Source organism: Scleropages formosus, chromosome 13, assembly GCF_900964775.1.
Source record: "Scleropages formosus chromosome 13, fSclFor1.1, whole genome shotgun sequence".
In the NCBI taxonomy this organism is placed as follows: Eukaryota; Metazoa; Chordata; class Actinopteri; order Osteoglossiformes; family Osteoglossidae; genus Scleropages; species Scleropages formosus.
The window spans coordinates 22,488,915-22,509,485 of record NC_041818.1 but is presented as its reverse complement, the minus strand read 5'-3'; the positions used below and the strand labels follow the sequence as shown (position 1 = coordinate 22,509,485).

The following is a 20,571-nucleotide window of genomic DNA, read 5'->3' as shown; positions in this document are numbered from 1 at the left end:
GGGGGCAGTGAAGCGCGTCGCTCGCCGACGAGGTGTAACGCTGTCATGTGAGGTGAGACACACCTTTCTCGTCTCGCCTCCTTTCTCTGCTCTTCAGGAACGTCGGCTTGTCGCGGCAGGTTCGCTGCGCTCAACTGGGAGAGGGCGTGCCGAATTATTAATTAATTATATGTTTCTCACATTCCTGTTTTGCGCGTAATCATAATTGCCCGACATTTGCCGCATTAAGTGGACTGCCGTTACCCACCGCGTGTGTGCGTGATGTTACTGACTCATCCCGAACTTCAATTGAATTGTTTTCCGTTAACTAAGAGGAAGGCCAGCACAGCACCAGCGTGCCTCTCTTGTATTTAATATCTTTCTTACAATATTCGCATGGCTGCGGTTTTGCTAACGTTTGGTGAACCGTTCTGTTAATTAATGACCGTGGACTTTTTGACCCCGTAAGACAGAGACAGCCTGCTCTGAGACATGACGGCCTGACCTGTCTCCCCCCATGGAAATAAAAGCAGATCATGTTTAAAAAAAGTATGTAAAGCGCCAAAACATCGCGGCGGCATCAAATGAGCCCCGCGAGGAGATTAACCGCCGCCTCCGCGCGACAGGGAGGGACCGCGTGACCAACGGCGGGGGACCGGCTCGGGACAGCGGACGCGGCGGAAGGGGAGAGAGGAGAGTAGGGGAGGGGGCGTGCGAGAGCGCGTGTCCGTTCCGCGCGACCACCGCCGGCGCTCTCCGCCTCGCGCTCACAAGACGGGCAGCGCGAAGCGGGAATTCCCCTCTAAAATGGAGGCGATGCGGGGCCACCGCGACGCGTAGAGAAAAGCGTAACGCGCCTCCTCTGCGCTGCCTCCGCTCCGTCACCCGTCCTCCCTCCTCGTGCCTCCTCCTGCCTCGTCAGTCAGCTGCCCGCCGACGCCAGACACTCCTCATCTGCGCCTCATCGTCATCCCCGTCGCGCGCCCGCCTCGGGCTTGCTGCGAATGCCCGCCCGCCCGCGCGCTTGCTCGCTTTGCTGCGCTCGACCTTTTTTTTAAAAAAAAGTTGCCATGAAAGTTCTTTTTTCTTTCCGAATTAGAAAAGCTGTCAAGTAAGGCGCCGGAAAGTGTGACGTATCAAGAATATCCTGGATGATCAGAGATGAGGCTCTGCGGCGCACACCTTCGGACCTGCAGTCATCAGCAGTCATCTGACTGAGGCTCGAGTCCCTGCGGATTCGCTCTTGCCGGAGACGAACAGGTAAGAAGAGGAGAGGAATTCACCCTTTTCTCCGGCCCTTCTGCTCTCATACGTCATCCTGCTGGTTCTCACTGCGGCTCCGTCGGTGCACCGACACTGACAGCAGCTCTTACTGCACGGATCATCATCATCATCATCATCTTGCTATTTCTGTTCCGTGAAAACTCCGCGGATCAGCTGGACGCACGTAATCATCTTTCATAAGGTCTCATTTGGGCTGTGATGTAATTAAATTACCCGCCGCGTGCTTGTTTGGGGTAACCAGGTACCCCTCCTCGGCTCGGGGCTGATCGATACTGACATTGATTGATGATGATGATGATGATGATAGATGCGTGCGACGGCCATCATCGCGTGTTTATTTTGCTGTGTGAGAACTCAAAACTCGAACACTGTGTGTGTGTGTCGTGTCCTGCGCGCGCCGCGGTGGAGCTCACGTGCTCGTTTTTTATTATAAATCTGTCCTTAAATGTTTTTACATCATCTTCATTTTCTTACGACCCCAACTTTTCAGGCGTTACAGGTGATATCGCTCTGCTTGGCCGCGATATGATTTCTTTCACGACGCCGGTTCTTATTATTAATTTGTCGCACATCTGTATGGGCCACGCGACCGGGGGCGTTTGTTTATTGAACCTGTCAGCATCTCCATGTGGAATCGCTGTCGTCGTCGTCGTGGATCGTATGCATTTTTTTACTGGGTGCCCCGAGGAGCCCGGGGGGCACGTTGCCATGGCGATTCGTGCGCACGCTTCGACGCCGATTCCCTCTAAGCCTGCCATCCCCCCCTCCCCCATTGGGTGAAAGTCTTACCAGACAGGACGTGGCGTGGTGATGTGCCCCAAATGGTGTTGGGGGGGGTAAATGAATAATAATCACTTAATAAGACTGGTGTGTGTCCACTGTTTGGTGCCCAGGTGTCTTCGTGACGCCTGCCTTCCTGCCTGGACCCCCACCCTCCCTTACTGTCTGGCTGCATAATTCATGGCTGGGCTTCTAATTATCCGTTGTCCCTGCTCCTGCGCACTGGCTGATGATATGCCTCTCTGCTTTCGGGACCTGTTGCTTGGAAAAGCAGAAAACAGGCAGGAGAGTGGGGGGTCTGTTCTGGTTCTCTGGAGGGGACAGGGAGCACCAGCATGGATGGTCACACGTGTCCTAACACAAAGGCCAAATGTCATGTGTGTGTGTGTGATGCCCGTTTGCTTTGTCTGTACTTGCATCCAAACCGCAACACTCCGGTGAATTCTGTGAAAACTGGGGAGTGGGACTGGAGCGTAGATAAAGGAGTGTTTGTAAGCACAAGTGTACCATCTCAACGCAGACTGCCTGCCCGCACTCCTGGGGGGAGAGAGGATCGGTTTCCTCAAGGCCCACAGTCATCGCTGGGGTACAGATCAAAATTTGGCCTCAATTCCGCAGCAGAGCAAACTCATACAGCCTGTCATCAGTAGATCACAGTTAGTTAACATCATTAACTAGTTTACTAGCTTACAGCTGACATTGATGTATGGAAGTTGTTTGTGTAGAGTAGCTTGGATAAGGATGCAGCAACAGATGTGTTCAGGAAGAGTGTGGTCACTATACAGTTTCTGTAGTACCTGTGTATGAGCCTTGGTCCTGGTTAAGAGCTCACAGTTACGCTTCGATCAGACTGAAACCACTGGGGGTGACCCGGCTGAACGAGGCTGTAGTTCACACAGTGGTTAGAGTCAGTCCCTTGTAACTAAAGGACCTGGATTTAAATCTCTAGTGCCATTGATCAAGGTATTTAAGATAAACTGCTGAAGTAGTCCTCCTTACATTTATCTGAAGTATTTCTTCAAAGCAGCTTATAATGTTAAGGTCCCTACAAGTGTTTACTTATTTATATACCAAAGTAACTTAGGGTAAATATTTTGCTCAAGGGTAGTAGGTGAAATTTGAACCAGCAACTTTAAGATCGAAAGGTAGCAGCTCTAACCGCTGCACTATGAGTTGCCCTTTTAGCCATTTATTAAATGAATGGGTAAATAATCATCAGCAGACTAGTGTGCAAACTGAGCATTGTTAGTTGCTTTTATAGAAAAATCAAAATAATATTTAGTAGTAACCTCACGCAGTCCCTGAACTTGTGAAACGTTACGCAGTCACGTTCGGTGGACCTGCGCTGCATTTTCCGGAACGTGCTTCAGTATCAAAGCCACTGTTTCGCCTCATCGAAGAGCTTGTGTCTCACGCTCGGGAGCCTCCCTCCACCGGTGAACTTTGCACTGTCCACCTGCTCCCACTTTACTCAGTAAGGCCACGATCGCGGCCCGTGGAGCATGCGCCCACTTCCAGCTGTGGCACATGCTTTCAGTTACAAAGTGTGTATGTCCAAACACTGCGTGACTTGCCCATTATGTCATTTTACCGTCCTCTTTGTGTGCACACCTGTTGATCACCATGTGCCTGTGCGATTCTGCATATGTGTGTGTGTACTCTTGTAAATGAGACACTCTCCTCCTAGGGCTGTGGGGTCCTAGGCGACTGTATTGTTTTCCTATGAGCCTTTGCATACGTGCCTTTTATTGGCAGTGAATTGTGGCGCTCCACGCTTTCTCTTGCTGTCATCACCAGAGCTCTTCTCTGTCGTTGGACAGGAAACGCGAGATCCTCAGTAGTGAAAAGCCTTGCAGCGGTGAGGCGTCCAGGTGGGCACCCGCGTTATGAGGGGATGCTCCTTCCTCCTCTGTTTACAGCCTGAGCGGTTTGTGACTTTTACAGGAAAGGAACGTAAGAGCAAAGCTACTTATCTTTTCAACTTAATTAAGGGTTTTATTGCAGCTTTAATTGTGGCGTACCCGTTTTTTCTGCCCATCGCTCTCTGTCCCATGAGCTAAATAGTCTGTTGAAATATTCTTAAAAAATAATATTGTGAGAATTATTCTCCTCCAATCATTTGTTTTACTTTGGTTGAAGAATATGGTCAAGTGTTGAAGGGTCGTCTATAGCTTTATTCCACCAAAGTAGAATAAAGCCGTAAAAAGCATCAGGTTATTTGTGTTTATTGATGATTTCTCTAAGGTAACTTGCAGTGATTTACTCATTTACACAGCTGGGTGAATTTCACTGTCAGTTTGACTCTGGCCTTGTGATTACAACAGGATAACAGCTATATCTACTACTCCCCCAACAGAGATACTGTTACTTATATCACCTAAGATGAGTCTTTCTTCTGTGTCTACAAGATGTCACACCATTGTTAGTGTGTGTTTTCACAATACTAGTGCAGCTGTGGCTGTCATCTAGGGTGCACACCCCACCCCCCCACCTGGCAGCGATGGGGAATCCAGCTCAAGTCCACTTTCCCTGTTCCAATTCGGTTCTCAGCAGAACCGGTTCAAGAACAAGGACGTTTTATTGATCAAGGTGACCGGGGACATGTTTCACATATTACTATACCGACATTTTTGATTTAGCCCAGACTTCTCCAAGGTGACTTACAATGTTAAGTTTGTACATACGTAAAATGATTTACTCATCTGTGCAGCAGGGTAATTTTTACTGTATCACTTCTGGGTAGATACCTTGATCAAGGGTATTACCACTTTCAAGGCTTCCACCTTTGTTCCGGTAAACTTTTTTTTTTTTTTTGTTCTTTTTTTTCTTTGGCCATTTCCCTTCACTTCAGGAAAGTGCAAAGGTTTCATATGCACTGCCTTTTGACATTACTTTTGCAGTGTGTTTTTGTGTAGAATGTTTGTTTGCAGTTGCCATCTCAGGCCAGTGTCAACAAAGGTACATAAGTTACAGGTTCCTTCTCCACTTGTCAGTCATTCCTCCATGCAGGGTGACAGCCAGTAGGTTTCAGGCAGTGGGAGGGGATACACTGCTTACTGAGCGCTGTCACTACAGTAGAGGAGCAGCGGGTGCCTTCTCTTTGCACTTTGATGCTTTGAATGGAATTCCTCTTCTTTCCGGATGCTGACGTTCTTCTGCCCGGACGAGTTTGTCGCGTGCCCTCCGTCCAGCTTTAATTAACTTCAGCTCCCTGCTGTTATCAGGGGATCGTCTGATTTGCTTCGCCTTGTGTCACGCCTGGTCATGTGAGATGTGGCATTTCTCTGTCTGATGTGACGCTGACCAAGGGTGAGCTGGCAATGAAGGGAACCAGCCTGCTCTTGTGGGCCCATGTTGTCAGCTTCCATTGGTCAAACCACTTTTATCTTTCATCTTGGTTTTAAACTCCTCTCCAGTCTCTCGTCATCTTCACCGTGGTTTCAGCTGATATCATCATGATGTCATCTTTTTTATGATTTACCTGTTGCACAATACATGCGTATGCATCGTCTGTGCGTCCATGCATGTGCAATCACGCTGCTCATTGATCTGACAAGACAGCAATGTTGGCGTTGGACATGAACCGGTGTCAGCAGCCAGTCTTTTTCATACATTCTGGAGTAGTTTCTGAACATCTCCTGGTTCCCTCCCTGTTCCTGGTGTTAAAGACGATGGTTCTCAGTGGGAGGATTAAAAGCTGGAAGTTTAGTGTGCTGTTTTGTTATTTGATCAGTTTGCGGGTTTCATCGTGTTGTATCATTTTGGCTCAGTAACAGCAGAGCACCTGTGGTGACAGTTTTACTGCCCGGTCTTTGTATCGGAGTCCACGTTTATTGCTTTATTTCAGTCAGTCTTGTTAGGAAGTGCACACACAGACACACGCACATGCTGAAGACACTGCCTCTTAGTGGCCTGTTACACGTTTCCCCTGCAGGCTCGAACCCTGCTGTGGCCCCGACCCCCTTCCCCAGCTCCTCCACATGCTGCACGTTCATTTTGAAATGTTGCGACAGAGCCCTGTGGTGCCATTCCCCCACCCGTGAGGCCGCCGCGTCTGGGCGAGCACCAGGACCGTCTGCAGTGCGCGTGAGGTGTGTCTGAGGTGTTTGTGCGAGGCGTGGCGAGAACGCACAGCTGCGGGAAGGGTGTGGCGCTGTTTATGAAGCAGCCACAGTTCCTGAGTGTGGCTGAAGTGAAGGTGAGTCCTACCTTCTGGATGCAAATAATATTTTCACTCGTATAAGGAAAGGTTTCGGAGGAGGTCGGTCAGTATGAGAGAACCGGAGCACCCAAGGGGTCATCGTAGGGGACGGGGGATCTGCAGCCGACGTGGGGTTGATGATGCTTGTGCTTGAGCAGGTTCTCGCTGGTGCTGGGTGTGTAGAGGCTGGAAAGAGTGCATTTGTTCCACGTTTGTCCGACAGATCTCTGTCGATCTGTAGGAGGAGGAGAAATGGCAGCATACACACGCTTGCCGCCCTTTTCTTTCGAACTGCCTTTGTTCTTATATCTGAAGGTGTAATTGAATTTTCTCCACCCCTCCCTCTCTGTCTGTCTGGTTGTGTGTGTGTGTGTGTGTGTGTGCGTGTGCGTGCGTGCGCGCGCTCCTCTCTCTCCATCCTTCTGTATCTTTCCACCGCAGTGCCCTCCTCCTCGCCTGGTGTGCCCCTCCTCGATGCCCCCCCATCCCAGTGTCTGTCGCTATGATACACAGGGGCCATTTCTCACAGCACTCCCTTATTAATGCTTCTCTCCTTATTATTGAACATTTCACCGTGTTGGGGGTGAGTTCTCCTTTATCAACATGCTGCAATATCCTAAGCCCCTCGTACTACCCACTCACACGGAATACACACCTGTCCTCCTCATCACCTCTTTCACTTTGTCTCCCTCGCGAATCCCCCAGCCTTGGTTTTCCTCAACCTCTCTCTGTCTTACTGTCTCTCTCTCCCCCCGTCTCCTTCCCCTGCCAGCTTACATCTGCTCTCCATATTCTCCTGGTTCTCACCCAGACAGTCTCCTCCTTTTTGCTCATTGCCTCGTGTGTCCTCCTTTCAGCCGCATAAGCCCAAAAAAGTCCACAGAAAGTCCCGTGCAATTGGACCAGCAGAGAGCTCCTAAAGGAGTTTAGCTGACCGATCAAGTAACTTCGAGATGCAGGGGGAAAGGCACGTTAATAAAGAAGCTGTGAGTGAAACAGATGTACAGTTTGGATCTCTTCTTAACCCTTTTCTTTATTGGTTGCTTATCTGATTTACTCAGTTGCCAGAAAAGCCACGAGGTAGCATGGCACATGAAGGGGGATAGAGGGAGGCAGGGAGAAGGAGACACAAGTGGATCAGTATGTAACACTGCCCCTCATTGGCCCACATCTGCTCTGCCTGCTTGCAAAGCCACAGCTGATTGGCCGTACTTCAGCAGCTGCAGCATGTGAAGCAATGCCACCCCCTCCTTGTTACGCCTTTTCTTTCCTCGCGCCCTCTGAGTGGTCCACCACGGCTGCCGGCTGCCTCTGCCGGGCCTCCGTCCTGTCCTCTCCAGGGCTTTGCAGATAGGAGATACTGGGTCGATCCCAGTTGAGTGAGTCCATTCAGTTGTGATGTGAAGTGCACTCTCTCCCCTTCCTGCTCCCTTCTTTCTCACCTGCTGAGCCTCATGGTTCCGCGTTGCTGCCTGTCTCCTCCCGTGCACCTTTGTTTGTGCCGTCTCCCTCGTGCTCCACATGCTTACAGTCTCAGGCACTTTCTCATGTATGTATCTTGTTGCTTCCTCTTAATGCTCTTACTTTTACTTCATATTTCATTATAAACGGTCTTGAGTGACTCTCTTTCCTAAAGCGTGACTGTCTTTTTTTTTTCCTCATTCTGCTGTGATGTGTGGTGGAGGGATGAAATAGCTATGGAACGGTGCTGCTGTCTCTGGGAGGATGGCAGGCGACAGGTAAAGACAGGCGTGATAGGAGTTGTTGGTTGTGCAACACTTTGGATTGACCTGTCAGTCTGTGTGTGGCCTCTTCTTATTGGGCAGCTCTACAAGTAGGAAGGGTGATGGAGGGGCGATGGAGGGGCTGCTTCGGCCTGAAGAACCACTGTTGAAGATCCCAATCAGTATCTTTAGTTCTAGTAATTATTTTTCCTGTGTATTTCTCTGGTAGAGCTTCCTCGTGGACTACATCACCATGTGCTTACGCTACACCAGGCTCCCCCCTCTTCTCCCATGACCTGTAAATTGAGTGGAGCACTAACTTCCCAGTAGAGGAGAGGAGAGAGTTGGTGAAGGTCAAGGGCCTTTTCCAGAGGTGGGAAGGACTTGGGGCTCTGGCAGCTTACATCTCAGCATGTCCCTGTGACCCTCCCGCCATCCCAACTGATGACCTAAACAGTCCTGGCCTGGCCACCCTGCTGGACACACTGCTTCTCCTGTAACTGTGGGAATCTGGGACCACTGACCAGCAGCAGGAAACAAGGTCAGTAGCTGTCTGCACATGTTGACCCTACAGAGAGGAAATGTACCATGTAGGTTTGAGGTCTCATTCTGATGGTGACTTTTAGTTGTAAATTTTATCAGCTGTTTTATCCATTACAGCATGGTTTGCAGTGGGTACCACTGGTGCCTCACAGCCCCTGAATTCCAGCTCATTTCAGTGACTCTAAATTGTCCTTTGTGTGTGCATGTCTGACTAAATAGATATGTGTAGTGAGGGACTAATGTCCCATCCAGGATGCACTCTGTGTTGTCTCCTAGGCATCCTGGATAGGCTCTGGACCACTGTAACCCTGCATTCAACAAATGGTTACTGGAAATGGATGGATGGATATGAGCAATAAACAGTTTAAAATAAACATACTGTAGTTCTGGGGTGTTGGTATGGTCCTGTGGGTGACCAGCTGGCCAGCACTTGTCAATGAGTCTTTCTCCTTGTGTTGCCCATAGACCATCCCAAGCTGTTGCAATGGCCATCAGCGTGGCAGTGGGTCGCGACCCCAAGTGGCTGACCCTAGAAGTGTGCCGCGAGTTTCAGAGGGGCACCTGCTCGCGTTCCGATGGCGAGTGCAAGTTTGCCCACCCCTCACGCAGCTGTCACGTGGAGAATGGCCGTGTCATTGCCTGCTTCGATTCTCTCAAGGTGACACGCACGCACGCACGCACACAGAAATGCGCAGAACAACACAGGAAACAAGACACACCACACATATCTTTGTTTCAGTAGCAACACCGCACTTTTTTGATACTCATCAAAAAGGTGTGCTTTTATTGAAAAATGCAGTCCTGTATTTGCATGGTGTATACATGCATGTGTAATACAGACTATTCACTTGAGACGTGATTTCCCTGGTCTCTGCAGCTGCAGTTCTGCTGTACTGCAGTAACACACAGAGACAGCACTGGCTGACACGTTTCCAACAGCATCATAAATCAGCAGAATCTCAAACAGGCAAAACTGGGTGGCTTTTTTTCACTGTAAACCTGCGGTCAGAGAATATTTTAACACAATTGTTTCTGCACGTATGAATTCTACAGTGCCATGTTACGCAATGCATTACAAGCTCCTTATTCTGTTTTTTTTTTTCTTTTTTTTTTTTTTTTTCCCCCCCCAGAAATTTTGCTTTGGAATAAACAACTATTTGAGCCTAAGGAATGGTATTGTGCTTAGAGCTGTTGCATTGCTAATGGAAGGTCCTGGAATCCCAAATCCCTTTCTGTAGTACCTTTGAACAAATAACTTACCCCAGGTTGATCCAGTAAATATTGCCCAGTTGTATAATTAGATAAACAATTGTTAGTAGCTTAGCATAGTATACCTCAGATTGTATGTCACTTTAGAAAAAGATAAAGGTCACCAGCATGTGACCTTCCCCTCCAGTTCCACATTGACCTCTTTACTCCTGCAGCACTGGATCAGTGCTCCGCTACCTCTAGCTTTCAATCTATAAGTCTTCATGGACAATTCAGAGCAGGTACAATCAGTCATTCCTGTTGTTCGCCAGGAGCAAGGCATATGCAAAATATGTTTTTGTCTGATTGACACAATTACCATCTAAATCCTTAGACTCAAATGAGCAGTGTGATGCTATAGAAATACAGGAGTACAGCGTTCATGTGCAGGTGTCTGTGGGTGTTTATTTTGTGCTTGTCCACAGATGGACATGCCCTTGTGGCGATAGTCTCATCAGCAAGTTCTGTCCTGCTAGGCACCTTCGTGTTCTCATCCGTCTCCCATGGGGAACATCTACCATAGCTCCCCTTTTCTCATGGAGCCAGTGTGTTGCCATGGCTACTTGGAGGGTATTTGACATGAGTTACTGCTTTTTGTATCTGCAGGAAGAGCAGTACTGCCAGCATGCAGGCCAAGCTGACATTTCCCTGGCCTTTCCCCTCCTGCTCCTCTGCCTCTCAGCATAACTGCTGAGAAAAGCATCCAGTTAGTTTGTACCGCACTGTGTTGGTTTGTCCAGCCTCTTGCCTCTGCTGTGAGGGGCAGATGGGGTTACGTGCATTTTGAGATTACGTGGATGAGCCTCAAGTTGAAATGCCAAAAAAGGAATAGTTTAAATAAAGGATTTAACTGAGGCTTTTCTTGCCAAAATTACTTCTAACTTTTGACCCATTTACACAACTGTGTTTTTTAATTGTTATAATTAATGGTATATACCATCTTGAAAGATCCTACAGCAGTCAAGCAGCAGGGCTCAAACCTGGTCAAAATCTTCAGCAAAGATTTTTTCTTTGTTTTTCATTCACTGAAACTGGTTCTGAAGAATCTCAGAACAGTTAGTGTCCACAAATACAGAGATACATCCTCTGGGTGTTTCATCGTGTGTGTTATCTACAGGGGACTTGGCCTTGCTTCTGTTTGTGTCGGGTTGGTTTCGTGTGCAGATCGATGACGCTTCTCACATGAGCCGAATTTTTCAACCAAATGTTTGTTTTTTTTTTCTCTTCAAAATTTTGTTTAAAATTCTTTATTTAATGAGGGGCCATGGTTGAGTGGGTTTGACTGGGGCCTGCTCTCTGGCGGGTCTGGGGTTCGAGTCCCACTTGGGGTGCCCTGTGACAGACTGGTGTCCCGTCCTGGGCGTGTCCCCTCCCCCTCCAGCATTATGCCGTGTTGCTGGGTTGGGCTCCAGTTTGCCGCGACCCTGCTTGGGACAGGCGGTTTCAGTCTGTGTCTTTACTTTATTCATTTTCATTCCAAAATGAATAGTTACTTTGAGGAAAATTTTTCCATGGGGAGTGTATAGGTCTGCATTCCTGTCTACAGGTGTCTTCTTGTGCTTGTGCACATTACTCTGTGTGTGTTTCTCCATTTTTAAGTTTGTTGTGTGTATACATGTTAGTGTGAGTGTTTGAATGTGTGTCACTGCCTGTAGGTGTGTTACTGTGTTTGACAAATGAATGTGTGAGTGCCTGCGGTGAGTGCAGGCGTGTATGTATACACCCTGTGCCAGGTTCCTACTGCAGGACTAATCAGGTTAGGCAGCTGCCATCGACCCGCCTCATGTGGTTTGCTAGTGAAGGTGAAGTCAGGCAGGGACGGCGCATGGGTGTTGTCCTGGATCAGCGACTTTCACTCTTCCAGTTCATCTCCACACACAAAGCTCGTTTCTTCACAGTCACAAGTGCTGAAGTACTGCAAAAAAACAATGAAAGTGTGTGGCATACATCCAGAATGCTCCTCGCTCTTCACACACAGCCCTGATTTGTGAGGCATTCAAGAGGAAGCCTGTCTTCATCTCAAGGAGAAAGCTTTACGAGAATTGAACAAGCACACATTGTGCACAGCAGCCCTGAAAATGGTCACTTTCTTCCTTTCTCATCTGCTGATGCAATTCAGACAAATATTTCAACACACTGGGTCAACCTGGAGATATATTTGACTCCAGTTAACAGCTGAAAGGATCTCTTCACTGTGTTACAACTGACAGCTCGTGCTGCACGTGCTGAATGTATATTGGGCCAGTCTCATTTACCCTGTATTTAGCATAGTGAGCATGGATTGTATTTCAGCCTCTGTGTGGAAACTGGCTTGAAAAATAATAGAAATGATGTTCTAAGTAGTTTATAACTTGGAATGCAAATTATGTAATTAGGGTGGCCTCTCCAAAGTATGGTCCTAACTCCTCATACTGCCTTGTAAACAGAAACCTTCTCCCCGTCTTGTGTTCTTAGGGGCGCTGCACACGTGACAACTGCAAGTACCTGCACCCCCCGCCGCACCTGAAGACACAGCTGGAGATTAATGGCCGCAACAACCTGATCCAGCAGAAAACGGCGGCAGCCATGTTGGCTCAACAGATGCAGTTTGTGCTTCCTGGTGCCCAGTTGCAGCCCATTGTGAGCTTGTGCAGACAAGTGTCTGCTGTGGGGCGTCGAGGGGTAGGCCGGGGAAACGGCTGTTATTACTTTATGCCTGTACGTGATTTATGTATTGGCAACAAGTCGGCCGAGCGCCTTCCATATGAGCTCTGCAAAAATTTCAAATTGGGTTTTGACGTTGGCAGTAGTAAGTAGTTCAGTGGTGGTGGTGTGGGCGGTACTTTGCGTCCGAGTTCATCTCCAACATCGTATGTGCATAGGTGTTCTTCCCACATTCTGAAGACATGCTCTGGAGATGAACTGTTATCTTCTAAAGCTCATACCTTGCCTTCTGTCCTGTTATTTCCAAGATAAGCATAGTGTGACAGTGTGATCTTAACTACTTAAGGGGTTACTGAAAGTTACCGAATGTCAGTAGTAATAGAAATTTTTAACAACTGTTTCCCTTGTATATAATATGTATTATCCGTATATGTATTTCTTACTGCAGTTGGTAGTCACTCATGGCTAGAGCACTCATTACGTGTGTACATGCTGTATGTTGATGTAATAAGTCAATGAAGTAATGAGCCTGTAAGTTAGATGGGTCACTAAATGCTATGACAGTATACAGACAAAGCTTTGCCATTACAGTCTGTACACTGTGTCTGTCTCTTCTCGTACCACAGACAACGTTCCCGACCACGCCCTCCCTGGCCAGCCCTGGCATGGCTTTCGGGCCATACTTAAGTCAAGTGAGTCCAGGCCTAGGAGTGGGCCTAGGACTGGTGCCGGACCTGCTGTCCAGCGGGCAGGTCCTACTTCCAGGGAGCCCTGGAGCAGGCAGCCCCACGCAGAAGCTTCCGCGTGCGGACAAGTTAGAGGTAGGGGACCGTCCAACCTTACACTGCATGACACTCGGAAACCAGAAGGTTGCAGGCTGTGGGGGAGAGGAGCCTCTTTGCTGTAACCTTGTTTCTGTGTTCAAAAAATATACCAGTATTGTAAAAGGTTGAAGAGTAAAACAACCTGGATCGAGGCAAACTGATTAGGATGAAAATACCAGTTATGTATTTTAATAATTATGTGAAATGCTTCTTTTCCCAGGTGTGCCGGGAGTTCCAGCGGGGCAGCTGCATGCGAGGTGAAAGCGACTGTCGCTATGCCCACCCGGTGGATGCGTCCATGGTGGACGGCAGTGAGAACTCGGTGGTGGTTTGCATGGATTACGTCAAGGGCCGGTGCTCCCGAGACAAGTGCAAGTACTTCCACCCCCCGGCACATCTTCAGGCCCGGGTTAAAGCCGCCCAGCACCAAGCCAGCAGCCAGAGTACCAGCAACGCTGCGGCTACCATGGTAAATGAAGCGTGGAACCTCTACAAGGGATCTGTCTTTTACACACACCGCACAGCTGCAGCTGTGTCCTGAAACAGATTAAAACACAAGGTCCACTTTTATGTCATTCTGCTTCATAAACCTCTGCAGCTCTGGTGACTCTCTGGCACCTAACTTCTGGTAACCGGTTCAGCAGTTCTAAACCCAATCCTTCTGCCACTTGTTTGTTGTCAGTGGACATGGCACTGACCACAATCTCCTCTATAAATTATTGATCTTCTGTTTGTCAGAGTATGCTCAGTTCTGTTACTCCATAAGTTTAAAAGGGAAGATCACCTTTTCCCATCTTGAGAAGTGTGTGCCTGGGGTTGGATCAGTACTGCTGAATGCCTGGGATCACTCAGTTACATTTTTAACTTTTATTTTGAATGAAACTCTTACTGATCTCAAGTGATCGTCATCACCGGTTTCTGTATGTGTGTTTTCTTTATGTGTGTGTTGTGTTGTTTCCTTCACCTGGCTATAATGCCAGAATCTTTTTGGGCCCTTCTGGTGCTGCTGCTCAGCATCTAAAAGCTAATTGAGCTTTGATTACAATGTTTGATAGCTGTCTTTGTTGGCGGTCTCTCACATGGAGGCAGCTTCTGTCACAATACTGAGCAGTATCGCATTCCCAGCATGCACTGCTTTTCTTTCTGACCTTAATGTTAAAGAATTCTGACCTGCTTTGGAGCTCAATTTTCATCACGGTTCCTGTATGGAGGTCCAGCTCCTTTGAAGCATGACAAGCAGCCAGATTGCATGAAGCTGCTTTACCCTTTTACTTCTTATGTCGCATCATCTTTGGTGCTACAGTGTGTTTTTGTTTATGTGCCCCCCCACCATTGTCTCAGATTTTGTTTTTGCTGTTGCTTGAGGAAAACATTAACCGCTGATTCATGTGGCATGGTTTCGAAACACATTTTAAAACTCTTGTTTATAAAACTGTCAGAGAATTGTATGAAACACGGACCAGTCAGAATATGTGTTCCAGAACTTGCTCTCTGGGCTGCAGCCAGATGGTTTTGTATTGGTACGCAGTGCCCTCATGTGGTCCCAGGTACAATTAGCAGTATTCTTATAGTTCTGTGCTTCGAGTGAATTTTGATTGTGTAGTTGTAGCTATTTATTCATTAAAATTTTAAATTACATTTTCACTGTCATTTTTGATAAACCTCTTCTCATGTTATGTTGAACGTTACATGGCAGCTTCTGCTTTTGCTTCCCGGAGAAAGGAATTTGGGGAAAAAATTGCTAAATAAGTGTCAGATAGGTTGGCAAATGTAGTAGTGCGTGGTGCGATGTGGCCTTACCTGATTGTGCCCTGCTCCTTACCCCAGGTCCTGCCCACTGGAGCCCTCCAGCCCATTCCAAAGAGGCCACCTTTAGAGAAAAACAATGGGGCTGCTGTGTTCAACCCCAGCCTGTTACACTACCAGCAAGCCCTAGCCAGTATTCACCTGCAGCAGCCAGCCTTCGTCCCCACAGGTGAGCCTACATCCCCTCAAGTGAGACTTTAGCCTCACAGGGGAACCTGGGAGCAACGTCTGACCCTAGTAGTCAGACCCCGGCTGCACCAGCTGCTAGCACATCCCCTCTCTGCAACTCTGCCTGTGCATGTTCCTGTGTCACTGCTGTTGCTTACGCTGATCTGACTCACACTAACCTCTGTGTTGTTTGTTTTGTTTCTGTCTTGTGTCAAACCACCAATCATCACTGCCCCCTCCCCTCAAACCCCACTGCTTGGTGCGGCAGGCTCCGTGCTGTGTGTGACCCCTCCTGGAGGCATTGGTAGGTCTGGGCCTGGCCAGGAGCAAGGTGGATGGACAGGGGACAGGGGGCAGGGGTAGACAGCTTGGGCCTGGGCTCTTTCAGAAGTCCCTGTCAAACCTGCACAGGGAAGCCATGTGAGGGATTTCAAAGGAAATTGTGGTTTCAATGGAAGGACTCTTGGCCAAATGCAGGTTTACAGAGGCTGAGATGAGAGTTGGATCACTGTGGGCTGGGCTGAGATTTGCCTCCAAGGCCCTTTAGGCCAGTCAGTCATGTAGAGCAGCATGCAGGTTCTCAGTCTGGGAACAGCAGCACTGTACATGAGGACCACCGTGGTCTCCTGGCAGGAGGAAAGGCAAGTCGCCCTGGCAAGGGTTAAAGGACTGTCACAATAACCTAGGGCATGTCTGTCTGTAGGTCAGTGCTTCTGCTTTTGCACTCTACTGTGGTTATGGTGTATGTATGAGAGAGAGAGAGAGAGAGAGAGAGAGAGAGAGAGAGAGAGAGAGAGAGAGAGAGAGAGAGAGAGAGAGAGAGAGAGAGAGAGAGAGAGAGAGAGAGAGAGAGAGAGAGAGAGAGAGAGAGAGAGAGAGAGAGAGAGAGAGAGAGAGAGAGAGAGAGAGAACTGGAGCTATCTGTCATGTTGTTGTTCTGTGTGTTACTATCTAACACAATGTTCTTCTGGCCCAACCTGCAGAGAAACTATATCTCTGATTCCAAGCTAAATATTCCTACATTATTTTCACGGTTTCAATAATGCAAAATTAATTTTAAGTGTCTTTTTGTGATTCTGACTGAAAAGACCTATATTTTTCTCCTCATGTTGTTTTTCTTATTTTTATTTCTGCTCCCTTTACCCTCTCCATCCCTCCATGAAACTGTCAGATGCCTCTTTCTGACTCTTGTTTTGAATGTTTTCATTTTGCTTTTGAATCTTAATACAACTTGTATTTTAATTTCTCAGAATGATTTGGTTTGATTGCTGTCTTTTGTTTGCTTGTTTTATATTATTTAAACATATTTTATTTGACAGTGCAACTCATTTTGATCTTTTTCTTATTTCATTTTGCATGCTTGTACCCTGGTCCAATTGTCCTCCATCCTGGTGATGGCACATGACGCCATGCCTCCTGCTCGTCCTCCTCCACTTGTTGCTATGGTTACCATAACATATCTCATCCCCTGCACCCACCCACCTCCCTCTTTCTCCTGCTCCCTGCCCAAGCAGTTCCCATGATGCACGGCACCACGGCCTCCACTGTTACATCACCAGCGACATCAGCCACTAGCGTTGCTTTCGGAGAGATGTCCACGTCCAGTCAGGTTTGCTCTCTCTGGTTCTACTGTTTGTTCTTTGATGTTGCTGCTCGTGTGTTAGAATTTTACGTTACTGCATTGAACCCAGTGTCTCAGTAAGTTAGATCTTTGTTTTCTTTTCCCCCTGCTTTCTAACAGTCTCAACCAAGGTTCTGAGCATCAACCCACTGGCTTTGGATTTCCCCACTGCTTTGAAAAACTCATGCAGTCTGTCTTCAGAACACATGGCTGGTGTCTCCTAGGGGCCCTGGCCCCAGAAAACTCATACATGATGCTTCAGCTAAATAGCCGCCACCCCTCCAACATCAGTCAGCTGTGGCATGATTGTGTCATGTGACATGTTTCAGTTGAATTCATGAACTGGACCCAGAAATGGTATTAAGAAGAGAACCTGTTGGTACAGGTAATGATATGCCTTACAGGGTTTGCACATGGAAATGCAGAAAATACCAGGCCAGATACTCATGCTTTACCTTTTGTTGATACATTGTGTAGTGGAGCTTCTGCTGGAAGAGGATGTATTCTATACAGTCCTAGTGCAGGAACAGGAAGTTCTTCACTTTACCACGCACTTTAAAACTCAAGCAGCTATGTCAAACCTGCTTATGTGGCTTGTGGCTTCTTCCTGCTCTCTAGGAATATGGGAGAAGAGGGAGCATCCAGACCCTGGCTTCAGTGCATGGGACAAAACAAAATTTGGGGTGCAGCGTGTTTTTGCTTTGATTCCATGGTAGAATGTCACAGATACCACAAATGTCACAGTGCCATCAGGCAGACTGAAGCCTTTTTTGATCAGATGCCCCCTTGTGCTATAAATTTTGGTTGGTCAAGCTGTATATAATGACAGGAGAGACTACAGCACCAGTTGTCCTTCCTGAGCATGACAGAATCCTGGGTAGGTCTTTAGAGGGGACTGTCACTGTGCTCAGCATTTCTGCCTCCTCCATGATGAAGAAAAGAGGAACAGGACACCTCACCTCTGTATACTCAATTCCACTCTCTCCTGTGCAAGTAGGGCTGTCAGTTTACAAACACCCTTCTTCTCCATGCCAATGTGCCAACCAAAACATGAGGTCCCATTCAATGGAAATCCACTTCATTTGAATAGCGGCAAAGGTGTAGGCCACTTAAGTTTTCATCGCTGTTCTGGTCCGGTCAGTCATGGCTAATCAGTTCCCGTCTGGGTTAATATAGTGTAGTCTGTGGTAGTCTGGGTCAGTCTCGGCTGTTTGGTGGCAGTCTCGTGCTGTCTGCCAGTTGTAAGGCAGCTGTTGGAGTAGTTCTTACATGTGCCATGCCTTCAGCCAGAAGGTTTCTGGTTCAAATTGGACTTTATCATACATGGGAAAACTTCGCAGTAGGCTGAGTGTAGGTAGAGCTATCGGAGCAGACTGCCATTATTCTGGTATTTTACATGTGTGTTACTGGCTTTGTCATTAATTGTATATTTCTTTGGAGTGATTTTTCTGCGTTCATCTTGTGACATTTGGTTGGTTTGTGTCAGTTTTTATTTACAAGTGTAAATCGCTCATTAGAAAATGAAATGTCTCCAATGAGGGGTGGGGATCCATGGCAGAAACTGATATTTTTGGGCTGGAAAAACAGAAGCACAGACACGACTGCCACCCACCACATTTCTGAAAGAAGGATTTTGCTTTGCATTGTGAAAAAGAAAGTGTAGAACAGGTCTGAGCTGGTTCACAGTGGACAAATGGAAACAATACATGGGGAAGCAGTGAGCTATAAGGTGGCAGCTGCTTTCAGCCGCTGAGTCACCTACCTGTGTGCCTGCACTCAGTTGCTCACTCCTCAGCTGAGAAGATCTGGCCCCTGCGGCAACTCCTGACAGACCCTGCATTTGCCATCGCTGGTTGGACACTATTCAGTGAATGTGCATCGAAGCCCACCTTGTTTGGGATCAGTGTTTTCAGTTCATCGTGGCCAATAAAACCCGGAGGTTACAGCGGACAGGCCGGTAGCTTCCAATGACTGGAGTTCACGGTCTGAATGTACAGCCTGTCTCTCTGTCTGTCTGTCTGATGTTCTGTGTCATACGGATTTTGCCTTGTCCAACTGCTGTTCAGCTGGAAAACACAGAATACTTGATGAAACCCCTTGACACAGGGGCCTTAAAACCTTTGTAAGGACACATATATTTCTAGCAAATATGAGTTTGTTCTTTAGTTTAAGAGAATGTCTCAGTAGGTTAAACAGAATTCATTTTTGTTTACCCTAATGTAATTGCTACAGGTGGTCCCCGATTTACAAGGGGGTTACGTACCGCGAAACCCATCAGAAGTCAAAAATATTGTAGGTCAAAAATGCATTTAATACACACACATCTGCGTGACAGACTGTGAGATGCGGGTGGCTGCCACTGCTCGGCATCGCGAGAGAGTATCGCTACGTATATCGCTTGCCTAGGAAAGATTCAAAGTAGTTTCTACTGAATGTCTATTGCCAGTTTACCATCATAAAGTCGAAAAAATCGTAAGTCGAACCATCGTAAATCCGGGATCACCTGTATTATTTTTGTTAATTTCTGGCATACTGATCTTTTTGATGAGTGAAGCATTGTCTGTTTGGTGGAAGTGTCAGTGATATTTAACATTTTTTTAAATGATTTCTTATCAGATTTACATTATTAAAAAAGCCCATAGCATGGAATTTAAACAATGCCATTTATACATAGATGTGTAGTTCGTAGTTTAATAAGTACAGAAATAAGTATAAAAACAAGTATATTATAAATATCCATAGAGTGATATATATACAAACACATTTGTATGTATACTATACAATGATAGGTATTCATTGTTTCCTATGATGGTAAGTTGTTGCTATGGCAACAAAACTACAACATGGCTACCTTTGTAGACATTGTGAGTTTTTTCACAGGTAAGTTTAAATAATGTACAAGTTAACTTATTTGGGGGAAGAATGGCTAAATGGCAGTCAGACTGTAATTGATTATGAAATTGAATATTTTGCAAAAAAGGGAAAAGGAAAAAAATCTTCAAATCCAAAGCTCTTGAGGGAGATTTAATTTTCTTTGTTATATTTAGTATTATAATTTTTTATATTTGTTATCATTTTATTGTTTTGGATTTTGAGTAAACTGATAGAATGTTAACTTCAGGGTTATAAAGTGTGGAAATTGGAAATAATAAAAATTCCTACACAAAAGCTTAGACCATAGATGACTGAAAGAAAGAGGAGAGGTTGTTGGACCTTATTTTCTGAATTAAGACGTGAATTCTGAAGACTGAATTGCCATTTTGGGCCTGAATGTAAACATGTGAAGCTGTTTTTAAAAGCCAAGAATCTCCCCTCAGTCTGATGAACCCAGCGTGCCCGCCCCTGCTGTGCTGGGCAGGTCATCAATGTACGAATGTGTGATTTTACACCTCGTTTGCACTTATATACTGTACAAAACCAAGTCAGAGTTCTCAGAACTTATTTTGGATATTTAAAAAAGAAAAAAGCCTTGTATTGCTGTCTATGCGGGTAAATGACGATCCTTTTAAAAATTTTTGCAGAAAGTAATTTTTTCAAATGAGTAATTCTGTTATTTAATGCTGCCCTTTCCTGTATCTGAAAGCTTGACGTTGCCCTGCTGGTGAGATGTCTAAAATGTCAGTGCGAAAAGCAGCTTTGTGTTTGCCATATGTACCAAAATCCCAACAGGCCGATGGTCAGGGTCCAGCTGCATCCAGCCCTGAAGGAGAGTGTGAGAGGAGTGTGCATGTTGTGTGTTCAGATGGGGGG

General features: G+C 46.8%; 1 protein-coding gene across 5 annotated transcripts; it reads left to right on the top strand.

Annotated features, from left to right (window-relative positions):
* The first annotated feature begins 30 nt into the window (after positions 1–30).
* On the top strand, positions 31–20,570 carry mbnl3 (muscleblind-like splicing regulator 3). Of its 5 annotated transcripts, none has more exons than XM_018733528.2 (10): positions 31–52; positions 1,079–1,239; positions 8,198–8,509; positions 8,977–9,169; positions 12,214–12,378; positions 13,029–13,223; positions 13,447–13,695; positions 15,054–15,201; positions 16,715–16,809; positions 16,942–20,570. In XM_018733528.2, the coding sequence occupies exons 4-10, from the start codon at positions 8,996–8,998 to the stop codon at positions 16,957–16,959; spliced, it is 1,044 nt and encodes a 347-aa protein (XP_018589044.1). In that variant the 5' UTR covers positions 31–52; positions 1,079–1,239; positions 8,198–8,509; positions 8,977–8,995; the 3' UTR covers positions 16,960–20,570. The 5 variants fall into 5 exon arrangements, with proteins under 5 accessions (XP_018589044.1, XP_018589045.1, XP_018589047.1 ...); XM_018733529.2 differs by lacking the exon at positions 31–52 and adding an exon at positions 229–254; XM_018733532.2 differs by lacking the exon at positions 31–52 and adding an exon at positions 15,469–15,504 and having other exon boundaries at positions 583–1,239.
* The last annotated feature ends 1 nt before the right edge of the window (position 20,571 follows it).

What these genes read in the sequence shown, in the direction of transcription:
- mbnl3 (XM_018733532.2), top strand. Translation starts at nt 8,996, where the DNA reads ATGGCCATCAGCGTGGCAGTGGGTCGCGACCCCAAGTGGCTGACCCTA. An exon ending in CCTGCTTCGATTCTCTCAAG is followed by an intron (nt 9,170 to 12,213) that starts GTGACACGCACG and finishes TTGTGTTCTTAG; the next exon opens with GGGCGCTGCACACGTGACAA. An exon ending in GACCCCTCCTGGAGGCATTG is followed by an intron (nt 15,505 to 16,714) that starts GTAGGTCTGGGC and finishes CTGCCCAAGCAG; the next exon opens with TTCCCATGATGCACGGCACC.